At 59.5% G+C, this 24,272-nt stretch overlaps 2 protein-coding genes across 6 annotated transcripts; one reads left to right on the top strand and one right to left on the bottom strand.

Moving 5' to 3' along the window:
- Nucleotides 1–27: 27 nt before the first annotated feature.
- On the top strand, nucleotides 28–13,123 carry ENDOV (endonuclease V). 5 transcript variants are annotated; one of them, XM_051797418.1, is made up of 9 exons: nucleotides 28–230; nucleotides 415–595; nucleotides 1,961–2,095; nucleotides 2,482–2,521; nucleotides 2,623–2,735; nucleotides 2,845–2,913; nucleotides 3,468–3,638; nucleotides 7,189–7,265; nucleotides 8,296–13,123. In XM_051797418.1, exons 1-9 carry the CDS (start codon nucleotides 196–198, stop codon nucleotides 8,336–8,338), a joined length of 864 nt encoding a protein of 287 aa, XP_051653378.1. In that variant the 5' UTR covers nucleotides 28–195; the 3' UTR covers nucleotides 8,339–13,123. The 5 variants fall into 5 exon arrangements, with proteins under 5 accessions (XP_051653378.1, XP_051653379.1, XP_051653381.1 ...); XM_051797419.1 differs by having other exon boundaries at nucleotides 33–230; nucleotides 8,299–13,123; XM_051797421.1 differs by having other exon boundaries at nucleotides 41–230; nucleotides 3,510–3,638.
- Nucleotides 13,124–19,391: 6,268 nt separating this feature from the next.
- On the bottom strand, nucleotides 19,392–23,488 carry NPTX1 (neuronal pentraxin 1). Its single transcript, XM_051797391.1, has 5 exons — nucleotides 22,826–23,488; nucleotides 22,429–22,636; nucleotides 21,731–21,975; nucleotides 21,450–21,629; nucleotides 19,392–21,342 (listed from the first exon to the last, which is right to left on the bottom strand). Exons 1-5 carry the CDS (start codon nucleotides 23,261–23,263, stop codon nucleotides 21,121–21,123), a joined length of 1,293 nt encoding a protein of 430 aa, XP_051653351.1. The 5' UTR covers nucleotides 23,264–23,488; the 3' UTR covers nucleotides 19,392–21,120.
- Nucleotides 23,489–24,272: the final 784 nt, after the last annotated feature.

Genomic DNA, 24,272 nt, shown 5'->3' on the forward strand with positions numbered 1-24,272 from the left:
AGCAACCTGGGCCGGTGGAAGGTGTCCCTGCCCGTGGCAGGGGTGGAACGAGATGAGGTTTAGGGTCCCTCCCACCCCGACCCACTCCGTGGTTCCAGGATCCCGTGACACGGTTGCGCCCGCCCGGAACGGCCGCGCTCGGCCCCGCGTTCCGGGGGACAGCGGCGGGGAGGGACGGGCGGCCCCGGGTCCGCCATGGCCGCCCCGCCCGAGCGGCGCTGCTGGGAACGGTACCGGGGGGACGGGAGGGACGGGCCCGGGGCTGCACCGAGCACAGCCACGGCCACCCTCGGGGAGAGCCCCGCTGCTCTGCCCCCGGGCCGGGTCTGCGGGCTCCCCGGGGCACCGCGGGCGGGGACGGGGAGTCCCGGGGAAGGGACCCCCCTCTCAGTGCGGCCCCGGGGGTCTCTGCAGGGAGCAGGCCCGGCTGAAGGCTGGCGTGGTGGAGCAGGACACCGAGGAGTGGCAGAAAGACCCGAATTTCACCGGGCTGGAGAGAGTGGGAGGTGTGGATTTATCCTACATCAAAGGAGACGGCACCAGCGCCTGCGCCTCCCTGGTCGTGCTCAGCTACCCGGCCCTCCAGGTAACACGGGTGAGCCCCTCACTCCAGGGCTCTGTCCAGGTGTGCCGGGACACGAGGGGTTTATAGGAGTTTATAGGAAGATTTCCCAAAGGCCGTTCCCTGCTGGGGCTGCCCCGCAGGGCATCGCTCAGGTATCCCGTGTGACGACCTTGAGCTGAAGGAGGGCAGGGTTACATGGGATATTGGGAAGAAATTCCACCATGGGAGGGTGGGGAGGCCCTGGCACAGGTTTCCCAGAGAAGTTGTGGTTGCCCCATCCCTGGAAGTGTCCAAGGCCAGGTTGGACAGGGCTTGGAGCAACCTGGGCTAGTGGAAGGTGTCCCTGCCCATGGCAGGGGGTGGGACTGGATGAGTTTTAAGGTCCCTTCCGACCCAAACTATTCCATGGTTCTGTGATTCTGGGTTTGTTCAGCAAATCCTCCAATTGTGTGTTCACAAAAAAGCTAGAGAAAAAATACATGTAAGGATTTAGACATAAGTTTAGGAAGATGTGATGCAAACAACTGCTGATCACGAGAGGTTTGTAGGATGGCTGGGAACTCACAAGGTGTCCAGAGACTGGCTTAGTGTCCGCTCAGGGGGGCTGGTACCTCACAAGCCATGATGAGATGCAGCCCCTGGTCAGGTACAACACACCAACTGCTTTGGGTGTGTGTTGGAAATAATCAGTGTCAGCCACTTCCCAGAAGGAACCAAAAGGGACTGATGTCCCTCAGTGCCTGTGGACAGGGGGAAGTGTTTGTAGCACTCCAGTGCAGAGTCTCGTGTGTGAGTTCCTGCTGGATAATATGGGATGGGACTTGGAAAGGTCTTTCCAAATCCACCATGGATCCCACATCCTACAGTCATTTTACTTGAAATAATAAAATTTTTTGGTCTCTTTCCCAGCTTTCAAAATGATGTAAAAATTATCTTTCACTATAAAAGCTCTAACAAGCAGAGGAATAAAGTTTGATGTTGCTGCTGGGATTTTTATGAGCTGAATTTCAGGTCCTGCTGTGATTCCTGCCTTGCCCTGCCGATCACGTTTTTGTCCTGCCTTACAGGGTTTATTTTGGCCTGTGCCTGCCCAACCCCCTTTGGTGCTGCCCTGGCAGGGTGAGGTTCCTGCTGGCTCTCAGGAGCTGCCCTGGCTGTGTTCAAGGACTCAGCCCCAGGCAGGGCACGTTGTGTCCAGCCCTCTCCTGCTGTCAGTCCCTTCCCAGTGACACACTGACACAGCCCCGAGCCCTTGGCTTTGTGGGAGAGATCCAGCAGCAGGGATCAGAGGAGGGGACACGAGCCAGAGGGGGAGCCCCTGGCACTCACAGGTCGCTGTCTCCCCCTGCTCCAGGTGCTGTAGGAGGATTTTGTCTCTGTCTCCCCCTGCTCCAGGTGCTGTACGAGGATTGCCGGATGGTGGCCGTCACTGCCCCCTACGTGGCCGGATTCCTGGCCTTCCGAGAGGTCCCTTTCCTGGTGGAAGCTGTTCAGAGACTTCAGCAGGAGGAGCCCAAGCTCAGACCTCAGGTGTGCTGTGTTTCTTTGTCCCAAGCTGAGGTGTCCTGTGGGCACAGAGTCCTGCTGAAAGGTGTTGTTCTCCCTCTGGAGACTGCACTGGATGCTCTCCACGGGTGTGTTGGAGCATCAGTTGTCCCTTCCTTAGGGAGCAGGGATGTGGGGCCAAGAGCAACCAGGCCTCCTGTGGCAGCAGGAGCCCTGCTGTGTGTGCAGGACACTGGTACCACTGAGAGCTCACACTGCTGGTTTGGAGTCAGGCACAGGCAGCACCCCAGGAAGAGCCTTACAGAGAGAATTAAAGAACTGAGAGAGACTTCTCCTTCCTCCCGGAGCCAACATCACTGCTTCCTCCTTGGAGTGCTCAGGAAGTAACATTTCTGCTTTGGCTTTTTCAGGTGCTTCTGGTAGATGGGAATGGGCTGCTCCATCACAGAGGTAGGCTGTTCCTGGATGGTCCTGCTGTCCTGGTCCCTGTGCTGCCGGTTGGGATTCCAGTTCCCTGGTGTCCTGGGGGTACAGTGGCTCGTTGTTGGCAGGATTTGGTGTGGCCTGTCACCTCGGAGTCCTGACGGATCTGCCGTGCATTGGAGTGGCCAAGAACCTCCTGCAGGTGGATGGCTTGGCCAGGGATGAGCTGCACAGGGAGCAGGTTAGGCCAGGCTGGGAATTTATTTCTGCTCTTTAATATCCCAAGGGATCTGGCACAGCCACATACAAATACATCCTAACAACCTGACCTGCTGTGTGTTTATCCCTAGATTCGTTCCCTACAGAAGTCAGGAGATACATTCCCATTGACAGGCACTTCAGGGAGAGTCCTGGGCATGGTAAGCTGTGGGGAGTTCCCTGGACACTTGGCCATGAGGATGTTGTTTCCATAGTGGGGCTATCTCAGTGATCCCAGTTCAGGAAGGCAGGTGTGAACAGGGACCAGTAACACTTCCAGCCCCTTCCTGAGAGCTCAGATGTTCGTAGAGAGTTGCCAGTTCAGGTGTTGGGTACAATCACGTCTGTGGCACCTGAGGTGCTTTGGCACCCCTGCATGTGCACTCCAGTCAGGGAGAGGTGCCAATTCCCTGGCAGTTCACCAGGATGCAATATGGGAGCATCTGACTCAGAGGAGAACAGGAACAGGCAGATGTTAGAGACTTCCTGTATCTGGTGTCAGTCTGCACTGGCATGTGTCCCTGCATCCCAGAGGAGTGTGAGGTGTTTGGGGAAGGGCCACGGAGGTCCAGAGGGACAAACAGTCCCTGTGAGGAGACACTGGGGTGGAGAAGAGCTTCAGGAAGGCTGGGAATTGCAGACACAGAGCCACCACCCCACCCTCTGAGGGCGACTGCCTGGCTCATAATTCACCTGCCCCTCTGTGTGTTCTCAGGGAGCCTGTTGGGTGCTTGATCTCTCGTTTCTGAACGCCCAGGTGCTGCGGAGCTACAACAACAGCTCGAAGCCCCTGTACATCTCCGTGGGGCACAGGGTGAGCCTGGACACAGCCGTGCGCCTCGTCAGGGCCTGCTGCAGGTACCGCGTCCCGGAGCCCATCCGGCAGGTACGGCCCCGGGGCTGGGGGAGGCAGGCCTGGAGCAGGGCAGCAGGGGCTGGGGGCTGTGTTTGCCAGCCTGTGGTGTGTTGCAGAGCCTCCTCTGCTGCTGACACCCTTCTGCTGGGCTGTTCTCCCGGCCCGTGGTCACGTTCCCATGGCCGTGCTTGTCCTCCTGACGCAGTGCCCGGCAGCCCTCCCAGCCCTGACTGATTTCCTGGTTCCTCTCTGCAGCCAGCTCCCGTGGTGCTGCTGTTAATCCACAGGAGCCGGGAATGCAGCTTTCCTGGGCACTTGGAGCCCAGCACAGCCCGCAGTGCTGCTCCTCTGGGCTTTTCCCCGCTGCCGCACTCCGGACGGAGCCGCGGGCCCAGCCAGCAGGGGACAGCACTGGATCACTGTCACCGAGCCACAGCTGCCACCAGGGCTCAGCCTTGGCTGATTAAATCGTAGCAGAGCTTCAGGAAAGGCTCTGGAGAAGCATAAAGACTTCAGGACTTCTGGCCTGACAAGTGCTTCCCTTCTCCTGGGGTCACTGCTGTCGGTGGCTCCACAACCCAGATCCACAAGGGCCTGCTCAGGTGTCCCTGTTCCTAATGCTGCCCTGGTACAGCCCACTGGCATTGCTGCTGTGCTGGTTGGGTGTTGGGGGTCTGCCCACCTGTGCAGTGCTGGGGTGACCCTGCTGAGGGCTCTGTGCCAGAGCTGCTCACAGGCACCATGGTGTTCTCTGAACACTGAGTCTCTACTCAGAAACCAGAGGCAAATCTTACACCTTGGAGCAAAGCAAGCCTCGAGGTGTCCATAGCAGAGCTGGAGTTTCTAATCTCATCCCCAGTACCTGCCAGACAGGAGGAGGCTGGGGGAGCTCCTTATGTAATCTCCAGCCAGGGACAGATGCCTCTGCAGAGCTCTGAGCCAGCTCTGCAGCTCGGCGTGTTCAAAGGGAAGGGAAAAGCATTCCCTTTGGAAACAAAAAGGTGTCTTGGAGCTTTTCATCACCCTGGTTTCACTTCCAGCTATCTCCAGGATTTGCTAATGTTCGGAGAATCTTCCAGTTCTCTGTGACCTTTTTTTTAGAGTGATGGAGTGAATTATTGTTGCTTTTCCTACAGAGAGATGAAAAATCCAAAGGGTGTGTGTTTACTGTAGAGGGATGGCAGGAGATAAGGACACTTAAACCTTTCCATGGGACTTGTCCCTGCTGCAGTTCCTCTGTGTGGTGACTGTCGCAGATCTTGGCACAGGGCAGACCTGGAAGCCTCAGCTCTTGAGGACCTGAAACTGGAGTTAGGAGGTAGAAGGCTGTGGAGAATTCTGCCATGGATGGCTGACTTGGCCAGGACAAGCTTGCAGACCTGATGGGTGATGTGCTCATGGCTTTCCCAGTGTTGTGAAAGACCTGTGGATCATCAGCTCCTGGTTTGTAAGTTCTGGCAGCCCTGGAAGTAAAATGCTATGTGAGAGCTCAGCTGCCCACGCCTCCTGAGGCTGTGGTGGTGGTTTGTGTGAGGGCAGCATGTGCAGTGCTGTGCAACTGCTGTGGGAACTCAGATCTGCTTTCCCAGAGGCAGGGCTGGCCAGTCTATGGTAGGGGATGTGGTGCTTCCTGGGAATGCAGTGCTATCCAGGCAGGAATCAGAACAGCTCGATTTGCATTCAGCCCAGAGTGTTGTGCTGACAAGGAACTGGCTGTGGTGCAGGTGAACAAAGTGATCTCTCAGAGAGACCAGAGGGAATTCATTGTCACCTACAATCATATTTACATCCTACTTAGTCCTTACTCCACGTGCTAGTGCCAGGCCCATCTGGGAGAAATGTGCTTGCAGGGGTGATCTCTGCCCAGCCAGCTTGTGAGGTTCTGCACAGAGTTGCACAGGTCATTCAGAGCTCCCAGACAGGAATTGAGGTAGGCAGGAGCTGTCATCCCAGAAAAGTAAGCACAGCACTCAATGTGAGTGGCCCTGAACAGCACCAAGCCCTGCAGAGACCTGCCCTTGCCTCCTCCTGGCAGGGGCCAGAATCCCCCTCCAGTGCTCATCCATGCTCCAGGTCTGGAGTCTCAGGATCCCTGTGCACAGCAGGGAGACACAAGCTGTTCACTCTCCAGCTGACAGGGATTGCACTGGGACCCTGCTCTGCTCTCTGGTGCAGGTTCCTGGTTAGCTGCTCACCAAACACCCACTCACTTGGTGATCCTGCAGCTCTTGCTGGCCTCGTGCCCACCTAGTTCCTTCTCGCTCAGGAAGGGGCTGATGGGACAGCCTGGTGTTGCTCCAGCCCACCAGGAAGGACAGAAGGAGGCCTGCAGGTCACTCCTTGTGAAATAGTAAACACGTGCCCTCGGGAGAAGTGAGAGACAAACCCTGAGCCCTCTCCTCTGAGAGTGGGTGTCTGTCTCTGGAATCCTGAGACTCCACCTCCCTTTGGGTGTACCCCCTGCAGTCTATGCAGTGTGCACAGGGATCACCACTGCCCCTCAGAAAACAGACAAAGCAACAGTTCCAAAGCCAGCACTATCCCCTCTGAAAATAGCCCAAATCTGTGAGGATTATTACAGGGCAGTGATCCATCTTATTGATTAGCCCCGTGGTTAATCACCAGGATAAGCTGACTCCAACACTGCACTAGGAGTGAGCACTGGCTGGGAACTGCCACCTAATCAAGCATCAGCTGATGTTCTCAGCAGAACGTGGCTGGGGTTTTTCTTCCCTAGAAAAATAGTTGGTAGCTGTGCCTCCTGCTCCTTGGTGTCCCCGTGGGGACTATCGAGCAGCCTCCTTCCCTGGTTATAAAATACATCACGTAATCGCTTATCCTGAACAGTGATCAAAGTTATTTGTCAGTTCAGTTATGAAACTGTCCAATTATAGAGAGAAGGGAAAAAAATCTCCCAAACAAACCACCCCTTATGTAACTCTCTCTCATTCTCAGCTGGCAGGATGGCTCTGCAGTTGTGGAGCAGGTTCCAGCAGCAGCAGGAACAGCCTCCACCCAGGGCTCTGGGGCTGAGGGGTGTGGGGGCTGCTTGGGGTGCAGGAGAGGCTCCTCAGGGGCAGCACAGTGGTGAGAGCAGCAAATGCTTCAAGGACAGCCACCAGGGATGTGTTAACCCACTTTCTGAGCATCATCACTGCATGCTGTGAAGCTATTCCAGCTGGGAAGGTCACATCCTGCTTTTTAAGTGGAGAGAGACACTCTGCCTTTAAGGTGGGGCACAGCAGCTGCTCTGAAATGTCACAATGTGTTTGGGAAAGAAGTTTCTGAAAAAGAAAAAAAATTTGAGGGACTGTAAAAATCAACTGCTGGTTCTCAAAGTTATCCAAGAGCCTGGGATGTGCTTGTCATGGCATTGGAGAGTCTTCTGCTCAGGGGGACAAGAACACCCAGTGAATGTCAAGCAGTGCTTTCTTACAGCTCTTGGGATGTTGTCAGTGCTGTCCTTGCCCCAAGCTGTCCTGCCTTGCTGGAACACAACCATCCAGTGTTCCTGGGCACACTGGGAGGCTCCAGCCAGGCTGGTCAGACCATTCCCACCCGTTTTCCTCCTTGGTTCCAGGCTGACATCAGATCGAGGGAGTACATTCGGAAGCAGCTGTGTGCACCACTGGAGGTCAGACCTGCCAGGCCAGAGAGGTGGGTGTGTGGGCAGCCCAGCAGGTGCCTTTCCAAAGGGGATCTGCTCGTGGAATGAGCTGCAGTAATGGCATTAAAGGGCCAGGAGGGGTAACAAGGTGAGCTCAAGTGACGTGCTGCCTGCAGAAAGGGTGGTTTCTGGTCGGTGTGGCCATGCTGCTTCACACGTTTCTCCCTCACAGCACCGTGTCCTGAGCTGGGCAAGGTCAGTGGGGATTTGGTCTTTTTTTGGCACCGGTGATCAGCCAAGCACTAATGCCTACAGGTGTGACATGAGGGTGGACAGAAATACCTTCAGGGAGCTGGTTTTGGCCTCTGGATCTCAGGGGAGGGTCAGACTCCCCCACTCTTACATAACATGGGCCAGTGGGTGCTCAGTTTATTGGTGTAAACCCATGGCAAGCCCTCTGAGGTGCAGGAGCTCCTCGAGTTGTGGCCATCCTGCCTCTCTTGCAAAGTTCACAGGAGTGTTGTTGGGTTCCCTCAGACCCACAGCAGGACCAGGCTGGACAGGTACTTGATGGCCATGACCCCAGAGCTGCTCAGGGCTGAGCCACGTGTGTCAGGGCTCCAGGGTCCTGAGGGACCAGAAGGAGTGAAGGGGGCTGGTGGTGGCAGTGGGGGATTAGCACTGGGTGAGGCAGCTCTTACGGATTCCTTGGGACCCCTGGGTGGTGCAGCTCTCCTGCCCTGCTCAGCTCCTCAACTCTTGAAGTCGTGCACCTAGGAATAGAAGGAGGGGCTCTCTCTGCTGTGGTGGCAGTTCACAGCATGGCCTGGCCCCATGAGTGCCAGCTTGGGTGTCCCCTGGCTGTGCCAGAGTTCATCTCTAACCACCCCTGCCTGCCAGGGCAGTGCTGGAGCTCACCTGGGCTGCTCTGGAGGTTGTGCACCAGAACCCCCAAACTCATTCCATTGGTGATCCCGTATCTCACACCTTGTGTCTGAGCCCCTTTTTCACCAAGTGACTGTTGTTTGGTCTTGTTGGTTTCTACTTTTTTTTGTCTGTGACCCTTGTTCTTTTTCCCAGCAGCAAAAAGGAGGCTGAACTGGAGGATGAATCTGATGCCTGAAGAACCTGCAGGGCTCCTCTTCGCTGGATCCTCTCCCTCAAGGCTGCATTCTGTCGAGTGCAGGGGCCTGGTGCCATCCTGGGGGGCAGAGCCATGCCAGGCTGTGTCCCTTGGGACAGTGCCAGCCCTGTGCATGTCCTGGTGGACTGGACTGGCAGAGCAGCTTCTGCTCAAGGATAGTCCTTGCAGTGGTTTCTCAGGGCTTGGTTTTGAGTATTGTTAAAATCTTTGTGTAAGCAAAGGCTCACGTGTAAGTTTGCAGCAACTCACTGGAGTCCTTGAGCAGCTGCAGGAGGTGATTTACAAGGAGCTGTTGAGGCATTTAACCTCCAGAGCTGGCCTGTGGCTCCCACCACACCTCTGTGGCACAGAGAGGGGAACAGCTTCCCCCCATCCCTGCAACCTGTGCTCTCCCATTCCCTTTGCACATCTCTGGGGAGCAGAAGCCCCGTTCCAGCTCTGGCTGGCCCTGGCAGATGGGCAGGGGATGCCTGTTCAGGTGTTTGTGTGACTCCAGCGGGGAGGGGACGGAGCCAAGACTTGGCCAAGGGGTTTGGAAGAGGTTTGGGGCTCTGAGCTCCAGGACCTGAGAAGCTTCTGCCTGTTTGGTGTTGTGGGAGCTGCCGTGGGGCCGTGGTGGGGACAGGGGGGACAGTGTCTGTGCCAGAGCCCCACAGTGCTGCCCAACTCTTCCTGAGGGAAGGATCATCTCAGCGGAAAGGAGAATTTCCCATCAAGGGTGGTCTCTCCTGATACATCAGTCAGGGTGGCCAGATCCCAGGCTGGAGTTTTTGCCCTGTGGGTGGACTGGGAGCTCTGGTGCCAGGCTGGAAGAAGCTCCCTGTGCCTGTACCTTGGCCCAGCAGCAGCTCAGCTGTTTGTGGAGCTTCTGTGCCCGAATCAATCCTCGACCCTCGTCCAGTCTGCAGGACCAGAGCTTCTCCTCCCGAGGTTGGAGTCCTGGCTGAGTTTGAGAGGTGGTTCCTGACTGTTCCCAAAGAGCAGCAGGAGCAGAACACGAGCTATGGGAGTTCTTGACATGGCTGTGTGAGATTCCAGCCTAAAGAGGAAGAAGGATGCCTTCCTGGGACTGGGGAAGGGTGCTCAGGTCAGGGCTGTTTAACCTCAATTTTGCATAAATTTCTTGTACAACATTTGTTGTTCTTTTCTCAATCTTGGAGCTGCTCTGGGTGGGGAGGACAAAATCCAGCCCGTTCTGCCTGTCTGCTGGGTTGGGGTCTGGGCTGGTTCCTTCTGCACTTCCTCCTGAAACCTGGGTGGGAAAAGGGAGGAAGCAAATAACCTTGCACCCCTGGGGTCCATCTGGGGAGCTTTGGGGGCCCATCTGAGCAAGTGGTGAAGGGAGGGACAGGTACTGGCAGGGCACTGCCCAAAAAACCCTCACCCATGTGTTTTGAAAGCCAAGGCTGCAGCAGCTGCAGCTCCCGGGCCCCGCCGTCTCCTGGGAAGCCTCAGAGCTGTTTCACAGCAGTTTGTACGTGGGTGGACGGAGACTGGGAAGGGAAAACCGTCTCGGTGGAAGCTGCTCCTTTGATCCCAGGGATGGGGGGGGTTGTGGGGGCTCCTGGCCCAGTATCCCTGCATGACAGTCTGGCTTAGCAAGGCAGGACTGGCTGTGCACAGCTCTGCTCTGCTGGGCTGGGCACCCCACACCCCCAACCACCTCCTGTGTGGGGCTGTCGACCTGGGAGCTCTTACTGGGAGGAACTGGTCTGGCACCTGTCCTGGCTCTTCCCAGGGGCCACAGCACTGCTGTCAGTTCATCCATTCCTTATTCCAGCCACACACAAAACAGTGACTTCACCAACCCTGGGGACAGTCCCCTACAACCTGTCACAGATTTGGGCACAGGTGGCACACTGGGGGCAGGGGCAGCTGTTGCCCACCTCTCTTGGGCAGAACACCAGGGAAATCCATCTGGAATTGCCCATTACCTTGGCCCAGGCTTTGGCCTGTGCTGGGAGCCACAGGACCAACCCAGGCTCATCCCTGGATCATCCCACTCCCCCTGCAGATTGATCCCAGCTGTGCTGAAGCCCCTTATTTGGCTCAGCTGTGCCAAAGGCCTGTGGGATTAGGGCAGTTTTGGGATGGCTCTGCTGGAAAGCAGGTTCCCTCAGCACATGGGGCTGTGGCTCCCCCTGACCTGGCTGTGCAGCTGAGTGGGTGAGTGTCTATGGTTTTATTATCTCCTGATCTGTTGGTGATTTTTTTGTGTGTGTTTCTGGTTGTTATTTGACAATGAGAAAGTTGGGGAGTGCTGGCTGGGGGAGGTTCTGCAGCCAAAGCTGTGACTTGGGTGGAAGCTCAAGGAATTGAGCCCAGTTTGTCAATAGGAATGTGAGGCTGTGGCTGTTTGGGGTCTGTTGCTGGGAGTTCCCTCTTCCCACTGGAGTCTGGGTGTTCTGATACATGTGGGGTCCACGTGCTCACCCTGTGAGGGACCCAGGGCTGGGGGTGCTGCTGTCCTTGGCTGGCCCGGCAGGGAGTGAGGAAAGAAGCTCAAGTTAAAAAAAACCAGGCATCAAAACCCCAATCACATGGCTCTGCATCACTGCCCTGTCTTCCCTCTGCGTGAGTCTCTGAACTCTTCTCATTCCACGTACAGGTAAACTCGGATGACTCTGGATTAAAGTCACCTGGGTAGGGTTTAGGTGGAGGATGGTGCTGCTGTGCCAGTGGTACCTGGCAGCCCCTGTGCAGCCCTGTTGGAGCTGGGGCTCTGCTCCCCTGGGTTTGGGGTATACCTGTGCCATGGGATGCTCTCTCAGCTGCCCAAACCCGGAGTGGTTAAAGGAAAGGACTAATCTTTGTGTTTGGTGTTTGCTTGTGGCTCTTTGGACACAATAAGGGATTAACTTGGTCTTTATCTAATTGGCTTATACCCCTGGGAAGGGAAAATCGCTTTGTAATGCATGAAACCTCTTAATAGAAACTCAGAGAGTGGAGCTTAAGCGTCCTTCGAAGTAAACTCATACATGTCTTGTCCTTTTTAACTCTGACTGCTGGAAATTGGCTGTTCTGGGTGTTAAATTGTTGGGAACCAGAGGAAAGTACTTATTACTGACTGGTTGTAAAGCCTTTTGTTATCACCAGGGGGGCTTTCCTCTTCACTATTTCTATCTGTGACTGTTCAGGAGTCTCTGCAGGGGTCTTTGGCCTTGGTCACCCCTCAGTGCTGCTGGGGAACAGGGTGTGGGTCTGGAGGAGTGCTGGGATCAGGGAGGTGGCAGTGATGGCTCTGGCCCAGTCAGGTGATGAATGGTTTGTTCTGCTACAGATTATCTGGATCTGCTTCCCCTGATTTTGGTGGACACCCAGAGATCAGGAAGGAGGATCCCCACATGTGCACTGTGTGTCTGGGGTCCCTGGAGAAGGGATAGAAGATGTCTTAGGATGGAAATCTGTTTGTTTGCTGAGTTTCGAGGGAGTCTGGATGAGCAGCTCTGTCACAGGTGTCTGAGGCTGGGTGGGATGAATTCCCACCTCCGTGTCTGGAGCCTGTGGCAGTGTAGGTGCTGCCTGTGAGTTTGTACTGCACGGGGGGAGCTCTGGTGACTCAGGGTTTGTATTTCGGGACACTCATGCTGAGGATGGGGGAAGTGTCTCATTGGGATTTCCCCCCTCCCCACCCCCAATTCTCCTCCCTCTCCCCTTTTGGCGTGGTTAGGTGGGTTTAGGAGGGGCTGTTTCTGATGATTTTCCAAATCTTGGTCCAGCTGCAGACTGGCAGCACTGAGCCATGGTCTGGGTGCACCCAGGCAGCTGAGCCCCCCCTCCGTTCCCACATTCCCAGTGTGTTTGGTGCTGCTGGGGCAGCTGTGTCCCCTTGGCTCTCAGAGCAGGGATGCTGTTCCTCAGCTCTGTGCTTCCATCTCTGGCTGCAAACAGGCATTTTTCATGTTGGTTCCCTCTGTGGCAGCTGAGCCTTGTCAGGGTGTACAGAGGCCTCTTGGATGCAGTGTCCAGTGCCCATGGACAGTGCCCGGGTGTGCAAAGGGAGCTGGGGGAGCATCATGGCTCCCTTGCAGGATTTTTTTGTCCCTTTGTCCTTTTTTTTGGATTTTCCCTTCCTTTTGTCCTATAAATAGTTCTCCACCCGACTGCCCTTCCCGTTGCTGGTCTGGGCTGATCCTCTCTGATCCTGCTGCAGACACCTCTCACCAGAGCCCTCCCAGCCCTGTGGCTTTATTTTAAGGCCCCATTAATTAAAAGCAAATGAGTGGAATTTCTCTTGACAAGCAAATTAATAGCAAATGAGATAATTATGAGCTGTGTCATTAGGGTGATGGAGCAGCTCGTACAGGGCTCAGCCTGAGCAAGGTGGCAGATCTGGGGGGCACATGGATCTCTCCTGCTGGGGGGCTGGGGCTGTGTCCCCTCCTGAGGGAGGGCAGGGGTGTGGGAGCTCTTGGGCAGCTCAGCAAGGACCCAGTTCTTTGTGGTACCTTCTCCTCCATCCCCAGGGTCACCGTGTCCCCTGCCCAGAGGGGGCTTGGCTGGCAGGGCTGGGGCCTCTGGGGGCAGAGGTGAAGCCTTGCCCAGGCTGAGTCACCCAAGGAGGGGTCTGGTCAGTCAGGACCACCAGGAGCCCCATGCCCGGGGGTTGCTGCTGAACGTGCCCTCCTGGCGTGGGTGGCTCTGCCAGAGGCACAGGCACCTCCCGGGCCCTGTTTTGGCTGGAGCCGTTTCTCTGGTGTGGGAACAGCTCCTGATCGTGTGCTGAGGATGAGGAGGAGCTGATCAGCCAGGCCAGGGAGGGAGGGAGAGCTGCCAGCGGGGAGGGGAGGAAAGGGAGGAGAGGTGGTGCCAGGAGCCGGCTCTGCTCCTGAGCCATCGCTTGGGAGGGAAATGTTCAGTGTCTTCCCGAGGGGCATCATTGCCTGCTAATAAAACACCCAGCAGATTCTTAGGAGAGTGTTCAGGGTCTGTGATAAATCTGGAGGCTTTGTAACTTGCTGGAATGATGATGGGCAGCCCCGTGATTAAAGAGCTCTGATTAACACACAAACCTTGTTCGTAATGAGTGGGATTGGGAGGGTTTGGGAAATCCAGCTGGCATATAATGAGGTTACTCCAACAAATTGCTTGGATATCAATTACTCTGCTAGGTAAATGTCACCTGCTTCCTCTTTGTTTGCAGTAAACCGGGATCCAATTAATTTGATGTGGTTATTGCTCCTTCCTGACACTTCTGTGGTCCCAGGGTGGGTGGTGGGGCAGGGCAGGGCAGGAGCCAGGCTCTACCCCACCCGTGGGAAATCCTAATCCCTTGAGGACAACTTCCCAGCTCTCCTGGTGTTCCACTGAGTCCCCCTCCGCAGCCCGGGGCCGAAGCCCCAGGGTCAGGCAGGGCTGTGTGGTCCCTGCCCGGAGCCTCCTCGAGCCTCCGGCTGCAGGTGGATAAATTCCATTTTGCTGGAAATAACCTCCCCGCGCCGCTGCTGTTCTCCATCCTCCCGCCCGATCAGCCGAGCTGCGCTGGGAGCGAGGGGAGCAGCCGAGGGGGCAGGAGCGGTTGGAAAGGGGGGCAGAGCCACAGCGGGAGTGTGGGAGGGACGGTGCCCCTGCCCCAGCTCTCGGGAAGGGCCCTGGATGTCGGGAGTGCGGATGGGGCTGAGGAGGGGTCGAGCTGCAGCAGAGGGGCTGTGGGGTCCGGGGGGATCGGGCAACTCGGGCCACCGAGCACCGAGACCGCCGGGGCTCCTCTCCCAGCTCCGGATGCTTCCACAGAGCTCATGAATATTAATGGCACCAACATATGGCATCCAGGGAGGGAGCAGAAAGCGTTGCCAGTTGTGGAGCAGCCCATCCCACATCCAGCACCGGTGCACAGAGCCCCTGCCTGTCCCTGGGCATGGGGAGGGTTTGGAGGGGCTGGAAGGGAAAGGCTGGTGTGAGCTGGGGGTGGGTGCTGTCACTCTGGGCTTTGTGGGCATTCGAGGTCCTGCTCACCTTTCCAGAGGGAATAAATCAGCACAGCTTTGTCCCCGCGGGGTTTTCCCCACCCCATCAGGTGTTGGGTGAGAGATTCGGGGTGTGTGGGGGCATCTGGGGGGCTGCTGCCATTCCCCAGCTTCCACAAGCACTGAGTCAGCAGCGTGAGGGAGCCCTGCCTCCCTCCTCATCCCTTCTGGCTGGAGGGGATTTATGGGGCGATCCAGACTTTTCCATCCCTCCTTCCCTCTCTGCCAGCCGGGCCGGGGGTGGCCACTGGCGCGGGGCTGCCCTGTGGCATCTCCCACTGGCACCAGAGCCTGGGCAGGATGAGGAATGTTCAGTCTGCTGCAGGCTACTGCTGACCTGATTTCCAGCAGCGCTGTGGAACTTGGCATCTGTTGCCGATAGGGAGGGAAGTGGGGGCGTGGGGACCCCCCAGATGTGCTACCCCAGTACCCTGGAAGGTGTGGGGAACCTGGGGGGGTTGGGGATGCCAGGGCAGCACAGGGTGGGCTCTGACCCCGCTTTTACCCCCCGCCCTTGTGTGCCCCCTCCTGTGCCCACCATGCTCCACAACTGCTAATTAATCAGCATAATTAGCGAGATGCTGCATCTATTTTTAATCAGCTTTGGAAGACAGAGTCTTCCTTCTGCTCCACAGGCTCTCCGGGGGTGGAACGGGGCTTAGTCGGGGACCCTCTGGTGGGAAATAAATTGTTATTCCCCTCTGTGCCTCTGGGATGGGGGTGGGATCCCTCGTAGGATCCCCGGCCAGAGGATCATCCCCCCAGAACTCCTTGGTGGAGTCTGAGATCCCAGCCCCTGCATAATCCATCAGGGATGAATGGGAAGGATGGAGGAAGCAGCTGTGAAGGTGGCGTTCGGCAGCAGCCGGGGAAAATCGCAGGAGGAGGAGCCCGGGAAAAGGCTGTGAAATTATTCTGAGAAGGCAAAAAGGGGGGGTCAGGCCCGTGTTCCCGGCAGCTCCCTGCCCCTGGTGGGGGTGGGATGGGGAGGTATCGCCTTGGAGAGGGTTGGAAGGTGTGAAAAGCAAAGTTTGCTCTGCAATTGCTGGCTCTGTGTGGCCCTGACCAGGCCTGGTTGGGTCCCCCGGTGGAAGGAAGGGCTCGAGGAAGCCCCTTCCCCGGCTGTGCTGGCAGGATGCCCGGGCAGTGCCACAGGGACGGAGGAGACAATGCCCTGCCAGCAAAGGCTCCTGAGTGGCATTTGAGGGACAGTCACAGCAGTGACTCACTGCCTGGGACCAGAATGGTCTGTTGGCCTTGACTTAGTGCCCGGGGTGGTTTCCAGCTGCCTGCTGTGCCCCCGCTGGTGCCCTGCAGCTCCAGGGTCCTGCTCCCCTCCTGCCCTCACAGGGGGCCGACGCTTTCCCTTCCTAAGCCGGGACTTCCCCCAGCCCTGCCTGGTGCCCCAGATGCAGTGTTTGGCTGCCCATCTCCCTGTGCTCCCCCTGAGCCACCTTGCAAGTGGTTCCTCGGAGCCGTGTCCCTGGGGAGCCTTGGATGGTGCTTGGCAGCCCCTGCACAGCCGGGACCCTCCCGGTGGTGCCCAGCTGAGCCCTCGGCCCCCACTCGCTGCTCGGGGTGTTCACGTGCGGGTTGGAGCTGCTGCCTGAGCTCCCAACAGCATCACTGCTCATGGCGCTGCTGTGTCTGGGATCCGTGCTGGGGAGGGGAAGGATGTCTTGCCTGTACACCCCCCCTCCAATATTTGTGTGGTGAAGACAGGGATTTCTGTATCCTTGTGCCGACGTCTCTGTGGTTTCCCTGACGCAGCCCTGCCCAGACACGGAGCTGAGCCCCCCTTGCTGCTCCGGGGGGGCTCTTCCCGCCGCCCCCCGCCCCGCGTCTCATCCATATTTAATCCGGGTCTCCTGGAGCCATGTGCTCCCGGCACGCCGCGCAGGCCGGCACACGGCATGACACACTCGCTGCTAATTAATCCAACGGCATTTGTGAAGCGCCTCGGGTGCCGCGCGGCGATGATGCTCTGGGACGCTCCGGTCCCAGTGCCGCAGGCAGCTCCGCTCGCGGCCGGCCCCAGGCGCTCCCGTGCAGGCAGGGATGCGGGAGGGGCCGTCTCGGGACACGCTGTCTCTGGTTTTCAGGGGTGTTTCACTATAAAACGCGGCAGCTTTAATTTTTCATCTGCCCATCACCTCCTCTCTCCGCTCGGAGCCCTCGGAGGAGCCGCCCCGAGCGGGGGGAGCAGAGGATGGTGCCGGTGCCAAGGGGCCAGCGAGCGTTTCCCACCCATGTGAGTCGCCCGCGAGGAGCCGGATCAGAGCCGTAAATCCCAGCTGTGTCCTGCCCTTAAGGACTCTCCCTCGCCCCCGTCGGTATTTCTGAGCCATCTCCCGATGGGAGCCGTGGGGCCTGTCCTCACGCAGCCCAAGATCTCCATCTGCTCTGCCGCTCTAAAAGCTCCTGGATTTAGCGCTCGGTGCCGGGGCGGGAACGCGCTCCCTGATCCTCGTGCCCGCAGGGGACACGGGGCTGGCTGTCACCGGGGGGCTGGTGCCACCCAACAGTTTCTGGTGCAGGGTGAGGTGTCAGGTCTGATTGATGGGCAGGGCTGCTCCTCACCTCTCCCAGGATCCTCCCTCCTTCCCGCAGGAGCTGCTGCAGCAGCCACAGCGCCGGGACACGCAGGTCGTGTGTCTGGAGCTGCTGTGGCGTCCAGAGCTGAGAGGGGAGGGATGGACAGGGACGGCCTGGGGCTGCTCAGCCTCTCTTCTCCTGTCCCGAAGCAGCTGCATTCATGAGGGGTTCAATACCCACAGGCTTTTGGGGGCTGAGAGGCAGGTCAAGGGTCCCTCACATCTTTGAGGAGTGTGGGCTGGGATGAGCTGGGAGGTTTGTTACCCCCTTGACACAGAAGTCTCAGCTGCTCCAGTTCCAGCCCCCTCAGCCATCCCCCACAGCCTCCCCAGGCTCTGCCATGGCTGTGCCACTGCCTTGGGGCACAGGACAGCCCCCCTTCCACCACAGCAGCGTTTGCCAGATACCCCAGAAAAACCAAAAAAACCCGTTAGTGTAATTTTTTTTATTGCAGTTCAGACTGCAGAACAGCTCAAGCCTCTGGCTGAGGGTATCATTTCCTCTCCTGCAGCAGTGGGTGGGCACTGGGGTCTCACCTTGGCACGGGGATGGCTGAGGGTGGCTGTGGAGGCAGCAGCACCCCGAGGCCAGGGCCCTGCTTGGGGCTGGGGGCTGAGCATGAGGCAGGAGCTGCCACCCGTTCCCTGGGTATAAATAGCATCCCCTTGCAGGATGTAGGCTGTTCCCAGCGACACAAAACCCAACAGCCTGTCCTTGGAGCAGCTGGTTTTGGGGGCGGGGGGGACGGTGTCTGCGTCGCTGGAGAGGGCTGGGGAGGGGCAGTGCTGGGGGGGCTGGCAGGGGCTCTGCAGTGCTGCTGCCTTTGTGAGGCTGGCAAGATGCTGCTCTAAATCCCTTCTGCACCTGGGGGGGATCTGAGGAACTGGGGTGGGGGGAGCTCTTGGTTGCACCGTTCTCACCACCCCTCAGTGCCCGCTGCCATCGCACCCTGTGCCCGTGTTGCTGCCCACCCTGGCCCTGTCCTGCCCCCTCAGCCATGGCCTGAGCTCCTCGGCAGCCACCCCCTTCCTCTCTAACCACCCGTGGGGGTGATGGACAAGTGGCACATCACACCCAGCCTGTCCCCGTGGGGCTCAGTGAACTGCCCTGGAGCAGTTCTGGTGTGTCACCTTTCCTCCTGCCCCCAGAGGATTCCTGGTGCCCACTGTCCCTCCTGAGGGTGCCCAGCGCTTGGCATTCTGCTCGTGGCTGGTGGAGTGAGAAAACACCCCAGGCCCCAGACCTGGCTCGAGGCATCTCCCTCGCCCTGTTCTTTGTATTCCAATGGTTACGGCTTGAGGCATCCTGGAAAGGACCTGGAACAAACACTCCAGAGGAGGAGAGGCTTTATGAGGGTGGCAGGGGTTGGGTGAAGGACAGAGACCCCGGGGTGGCTGCTGGAGGTGTGGGAGGTGGCAGGTGGCCAGTCAGGGACACCATTAGCCGTGGCAGCCAGTGTGAGAAACAAGAAGAGAAAGGCTGTCTGTAATTAGCAGAGGCTGCAGGGGCTGGAGATGTTGCTTGGGAAGATGCAGCACAAGTGGCCACAGGGCCCTCACTGTGATCCTCACCATGGCCATCACCAGCCCCTGGAAGCTGAGACTCGCTGGCTACATGTGTGGCAGGAGTGAGGGCTCTGCTGGGTTACACCAGCAGCGTCCCCTGGGGCTGTCACCCTGTCCTTGCTGTCACGGAGGAAGGAAGGGCAGTGCTGGTGTCACCATGTCCTGCCCGTGCCCCAGGCAGCAGCACAGGACTGGACCCACACGGCTCCTGTTCCCAGCTGCTGTGGGATGGGGAGTTACAGGGGGCTCTGTGTGGAAGTGGATTATTTTTGGCTGGCTTTAAGGAGTAAATAACAATTTCCCTACTTGTATCTTTGATCCCATAAGCAATTTATCCGGCACAGCTGCTCTGCTGCAGGTGTGGGACAGGTGGGAAGTTGTAGCACCCAGGGACAGCACTGGGCACACTGTGCTGCCCTGCCCATGGCTGTGGCACAGGGGTGGCCTCCAGTCCCATCACACACTGAGCCACTCACTCAGATTCCCTCCCTGGAGTGCTGCCTTCCAGGAACTGTGTCCCAAGCCCTCGGGGCAGTCGCTGCCCGGGGGGTGGGAGCAGAGGACGCCAGTCCCAGGGGTTGTCACAATGCCCACAGCAGAGCCCTGGGGGTGTCACTGTTCCCTCATGCCAGTCTGGCAGGACCCAGAGGGAGCTGAGCTTCCAGCCTGTGTCTTGGGGAAAAAATACATCAATCTGTGTGATGTGTTACATAAACCAGCAGAAGACACGGTCTAAGGGCACAGGAGAAGGAGAGAGCCTGGCAGGCAGGCTCAGAGGATGCCTGAGCCAGTTCCAAGGGGAACTGGGCAGAAATCCTGCTTTACACAGACAAAACCTTCCTCTGGAAAAAGACCAGCTCCCGAGCACTGGCTGCTCGGGGAACAGACACATGTGAGAGAACCCAGTGTCTTTCTTCACTCTTTATTGTGTAAAAATAAAGTCAACAATTCATGTAATCCCAGCAATAAAATGGAAAAAGCATGAGAATCCGTAGAAACAGTGCATTGTCAGAACTGCCGATGCGGGCCGGATGCGCGGGGTATCGGAACCCGTTCAAATCCCAAAGGAGACAGAGCCAGAATAGGAAAAATGTACAGCTTTGGTTAGCAAAATAATGACAAATTAAGATACATTAATCTCTCCCCTACTGTACACTATGTACACTGTGTTGACATCACACCCTTTTGTGGTTTTTTTTTGGCAAATCCAACGCACCTGGGGCTGGAGGTGAAACCTGTGCCGCGGTCTCGTTGCTCTCAGCAGGTTGTGCTTGTCGCCGATGTGAACAGGGGCTTGGGAGGAACTCAAATTAACTCACGGTGGTTTGGGGTTTGGCTTGGAAAGAGGGCACAGCTGAAGATCGGCTGCCCTGAGCCCCGGCCGTGCAGGTGTCTCGCTCTGGGGTGTCGCTGCCCGTGCCAGGTCCCCAGATCGGCGGTGGCCGGGCTGGCTCTGTGCTCCCGGCGGTGGCCGTGGCCGTCCCGGCTCCGCGCGGGCCCCTCCGCTCCGCACGTCTCTTTGCCGCATCTTTGGAGTTGGTGGGGAGGCTCTGGAGCCCTGTGTGAATTCTCTGCCTCATCCTCCACTGCCGCCCAGGGCAGCCCTGGGTGGGCACGGAGGGGGCTGGGGGGTGATTTCTGCAATCTGTAGTACAAACCAGGAGTTTAGAAAAGGAAACCATACAAAATGCATCTGTTATCTCAAAATACGCTTCTTTATCTCTTTTTATCCTGCAGAATCTCAAAGCACTTTTTTTTTCCTCAGGGAGCACTGATAATTCTATTTTTTTTATCTTCATAAAAATACCCTTTTTTTTTTTTAATTGGTAATAAACTTCCCTTTACAGTAAGAGAAACAAGAGAGTGTATTATCAAAAGCAGAAAGGCTTCAGACCTGTCAGTGGGAGCTGGACTTGAGGGGATGGTAAAGGCTATTTGTCACCAGCTAGGAGGCCTCGGGGGGCTGCAGGCGGCGGGGCCGGGGGTACCTGAGTGCGGCAGGCTGGGGAGCGGGGCCAGTGGGGGGGTCCCGCCGGGGGTCCCGCCCCGGTGCCCGCCGCAGCCCGGGGCTATGGCTGTGTTGCTCGGGAGCAGTGCCGGCCGGGGAAGGGGGCACTGGGGCTCACCTGGGAAGGAGGGGGTGTCTCCTTACCCCGGGGGTGGGAACGGAGGGGTTGCCCCCTCCTTGGAGTCCCAGCCGCTGTTACAGTCCCAGCTTGGAGCACAACTGGAGGGGATGCTGCAGCTTTCCCCCGGCTCCAGGGCCACCACCCTCCCGGGGGGCTCAGGCTGGAGAAAGAGGAGCCCCGGGGGGCTCCTGTCCGGGCCCCGCAGCCTTTCAAGGCGCCGGTACCCGGGGGAAGCGGTGGCGAAGCAGGGGCCGGGCTCGGGGGGCGGCAGGGGGGGCGCAGCCGCGCCAGGCCAAGGCACGCAGGCGTTGAAGGACGTTGGCAAGACAGAAACCGGAGGGTCGTGGGGCTCCGGGGGCGGGTGCCCCACTGCCGGGGCATCCCTGCACCCGGGACGAGACGGGTGGCTTCGTTCTCAGTTGTTTTTGCGCAAAAAAAAAAAAAGGAGGAAAACAAAACTAAATCAAAGAACCCGCTGAGGAGGTTTCTCTCGCTTGTCCGTGGCTCTAGTTGAGCTGGCGACAGGCCTCGAAAGTCCACTTGGTGGCCCCGCCGTAGATGTCGATGTTGGACTCGGCCCAGGCGATGACGTTCCCCGCGAGCGCCTTGGAGCTGCAGGTGGCCAGCCCGTACACCTCGCCGGGGCTCAGCTTGCGGTCCCACACGTTGAAGTGGGCCAGCTCCCCCACGAAGGCCTGCGTGGCGTCGAACCCACCGCCCAGCGTGTCCTGCGGAGGAGCTGCTGTCACTGGGGGCACCCGGCCGGGCTGCCCCGTCCTCCCCTCGGGTGTGCCCAGCCCAGCTGGGACCCCCACGCCTGCCCCCCGGCCCTTACCTGCTCCTGGCCCAGCACCAGGACCCCCTGGGGTTTGATGGGGTGGTAGGGGGCCAGGTTCTCGCCGTTGCCCGTCTGTGTGCCGTCCTGGTAGGCTTCCCACACGCCATCCCTCGTGGTCCAGGTGACACAGATGTGGTGCCACTTGCCGTCGTTGATGACGAAGGGCAGTTTGGCCACCTGTGGGCAGTGGGTCAGGGTGGTGCACAGTGGGGCACCCCACGCTGTCCCCCCAGCCCGTTCCCCCCTCCCAGCACCCTCCACAGTCCCTGGAGCTGTACCTTGTCATTGATGAGGATCTCCATGGGGTTGTTGCCCCACTCGATGAGCACCAGCTCGTTCGCCTGCCCGGGCACAGCGTAGGAGAAGGGGGTGCCCATGCCGGGGGAGGCGTTGGACTTGATCCACATGCAGATGCTGAAGGCATACATCTCGGGCAGGCTCTTCTTCACCTTGGCGTACATGTAGTTGGTGCGGAGCGGGAAGGTGAGCTGGAACCTGTCCGGGGGCCGGTTGTCCTTCTGGCCTGTGGGAGTGGAGGGTCGGTGGGCTCTGGCCGGATCCCCCCTCTGCCCCTTTGGGGGTTCCCCCCCCTCCCCACCCCGTTATGTAACGGGCCTTGAGATGGCAGCGAGGAGCAAATCCCTCCGGAGCCGCGCGGCTCCCTAATCCCCGGGGCGGGCAGAGGCCGGAGCATCCCCGGCTGCAGAGCCCGCGGGCACCGGCTGCCCCAACCCCATAACGGTTTGGGTTGGGAGGGAACTTAGAGACCGGCCAGTTCCGACCCCCTGCCAGGGAGAAAGCAAAGCTGGGGGCGAGGGACCGCTCCGGGGGTGGGAAATGGGACAGCTCGGCAGAGCCGCCCGCGGGAGCGGCCCCGCATCAGCCGGCAGCGCCCGGTCCCCGGCGGCGGGGGGAGCTCCGGAAGGCGGCCCGGGGGTCCCGCGGCGGGCGGGGGTGGGTGGGCAGCGCCCGGTACCTTTCTCCAGGTCGCTGATGCGCTGGTGCAGCGAGGTGAGGGTGCTCTCGATCTTGCCGCGCTCCTCAGACTCGTTGCGGGGGCTGAGCTTGCCCTCCTCCAGGCTGTTCACCCGCGACAGCACCTGCTTCTCCAGGTCGTCGATCTTATTTTGCAGGATGTCCTTCAGGTTGTTGGTCTGGCTGGAGGAGTTCATCCTGCTGAACTGCTACAAGGGGCGAGCAGAGGAACAGGCTGTCACCGCCGGGCAGCGGCTCCCGGTGCCCGCCTGTGCGGGTCCCGCGGCGCCCCATGCCCCGATGCGCGGGTCTCCCGATCCCGGTGCCCGGCTCCCCTGATGCCCGGCTCCGCGGGTCTCCCGATCCCGGTGCCCGGCTCCCCGGGTCTCCTCGCGTACCTCCAGGTTCTCCAGCCGGGTTTTCAGGGACTGCAGCGTCTGCCCCAGCTGGCTGAGGGTCTCGGCGGCGGGCGGTCGCGACAGGTCGCCCATGGTGTTCTTGGCGAAGCCTTTCCTGCCTTTGGCCTCGCCGGGCTCCAGCACGCTCTGGCTCTCGCAGCGGCCCAGCTTGGCCGTGAGCTCGCGGATCGTTTCCTTCTGGTTCATGATCGTCTCCTTCTGCTGCAGCACCGTCTCCCGCAGCTGCAGCACGGTGCCCTTCAGCTCCTCGGCCGAGCCGGTGCCCAGCGCCGAGGCCGCGCACACGTCCCCGTCCAGCGGCACCGAGGTGCAGACGAAGCGCGTCTGCCCCAGTCCCTGTCCCAGCGCCGGCCCCAGCGCCGGCCCCAGCAGCAGCAGCAGCAGCGGGACGAGGCTGCCGGGCGGCCCCGCGGCCATGGCTCCGCTCGGCTCCGCTCGCTCCGGGCCGGCTCCGGCTCCGCTGCGGCGCCGCCGCTTTATAGCGCCCGGGCGGGGCCCGCGGGACGTCACGGAGCGTGGAATCCCGGCCCGCGGCGGGGGGGTCCCGCGGGGAGGGGGCGCGACAGCGAGCGAGAGAGTGTGCGAGTGTGTGAGAGAGTGAGTGCGAGTGAGCGTGTGCGAGTGAGCGTGTGCGAGTGAGCGTGTGCGAGTGAGCGCGCCCGCGGGTCCCTGTCCGCGTGTGCGGGGGGGCCGCGTGTGTCGGTGGGCGGGAGCGCGGATGGGAGTGGGCGGCGCGCGTGGGTAGCGGAGATCGTGCAGCGGGGGGTGTGCGGGGTGTGTGTATGTGCGGGGTGCCTGTGTGTGTGTGCGGGGGATGCGTGTGCGTGTGTGTGCGGGGTGTCTGTGTGTGTGTGCGGGGGTGTGCGGGGTGTCTGTGTGTGTGTGCGGGGGATGCATGTGCGTGTGTGTGCGGGGTGTCTGTGTGTGTGTGTGTGTGTGTGTGTGTGTGTGTGTGCGGGGGATGTGTGTGTGTGTGTGTGCGGGGTGTCTGTGTGTGTGCGGGGGTGTGCCCGTGCACGCGGGCAGTGCGTGTGCCTGCGGGTGCACGTGCGGGTGCGGGGGTGGTGCCACAGCGCTGTGTGCGCTCGGGGCCGGGGGTGCCCCGGGGGTGCCCGCGCCGGGGGTTCGGGGGTGTTGCCGGGGGTGCCCGTGTGCGGTGCGGGGCAGCCCCCCGGGCTCGGTGCCGCCTGGGGCGTGGGGCCGTTCCCGTGCACTGCCCGGGAGCAGCGGAGCCGCTGGAGCACAGACGGGCCCGGTGGCTGCGTGTCCCCAGGGTCAGATGCACCCGCCGGTGCCGGTGCCGGTGCCCAGCTCCGCTGTGGGCACGGGGGAGCAGTCGCTGCTTTGCTGCTTTTATTAATTAGGGAGAAAAACCACCCGGGTAGTATCTGGAGCTGTCCTTGGTGGGAATAGCTCGCGGCTGTTG

Source organism: Manacus candei, unplaced genomic scaffold (genome assembly GCF_025592945.1).
Source record: "Manacus candei isolate 608988 ecotype Guabito, Panama unplaced genomic scaffold, ASM2559294v1 h1tg000047l, whole genome shotgun sequence".
In the NCBI taxonomy this organism is placed as follows: Eukaryota; Metazoa; Chordata; class Aves; order Passeriformes; family Pipridae; genus Manacus; species Manacus candei.

Coding starts and splice junctions, on each gene's coding strand:
- NPTX1 (XM_051797391.1), bottom strand. CDS start 23,263: ATGGCCGCGGGGCCGCCCGGCAGCCTCGTCCCGCTGCTGCTGCTGCTG. Junction 21,976..22,428: donor CATCAGCGACCTGGAGAAAG/GTACCGGGCGCT, acceptor CCACTCCCACAG/GCCAGAAGGACAACCGGCCC. Junction 21,343..21,449: donor TGGTGCTGGGCCAGGAGCAG/GTAAGGGCCGGG, acceptor GCTCCTCCGCAG/GACACGCTGGGCGGTGGGTT.
- ENDOV (XM_051797418.1), top strand. CDS start 196: ATGGCCGCCCCGCCCGAGCGGCGCTGCTGGGAACG. Junction 596..1,960: donor CGGCCCTCCAGGTAACACGG/GTGAGCCCCTCA, acceptor CCCCTGCTCCAG/GTGCTGTACGAGGATTGCCG. Junction 2,914..3,467: donor CAGGGAGAGTCCTGGGCATG/GTAAGCTGTGGG, acceptor GTGTGTTCTCAG/GGAGCCTGTTGGGTGCTTGA.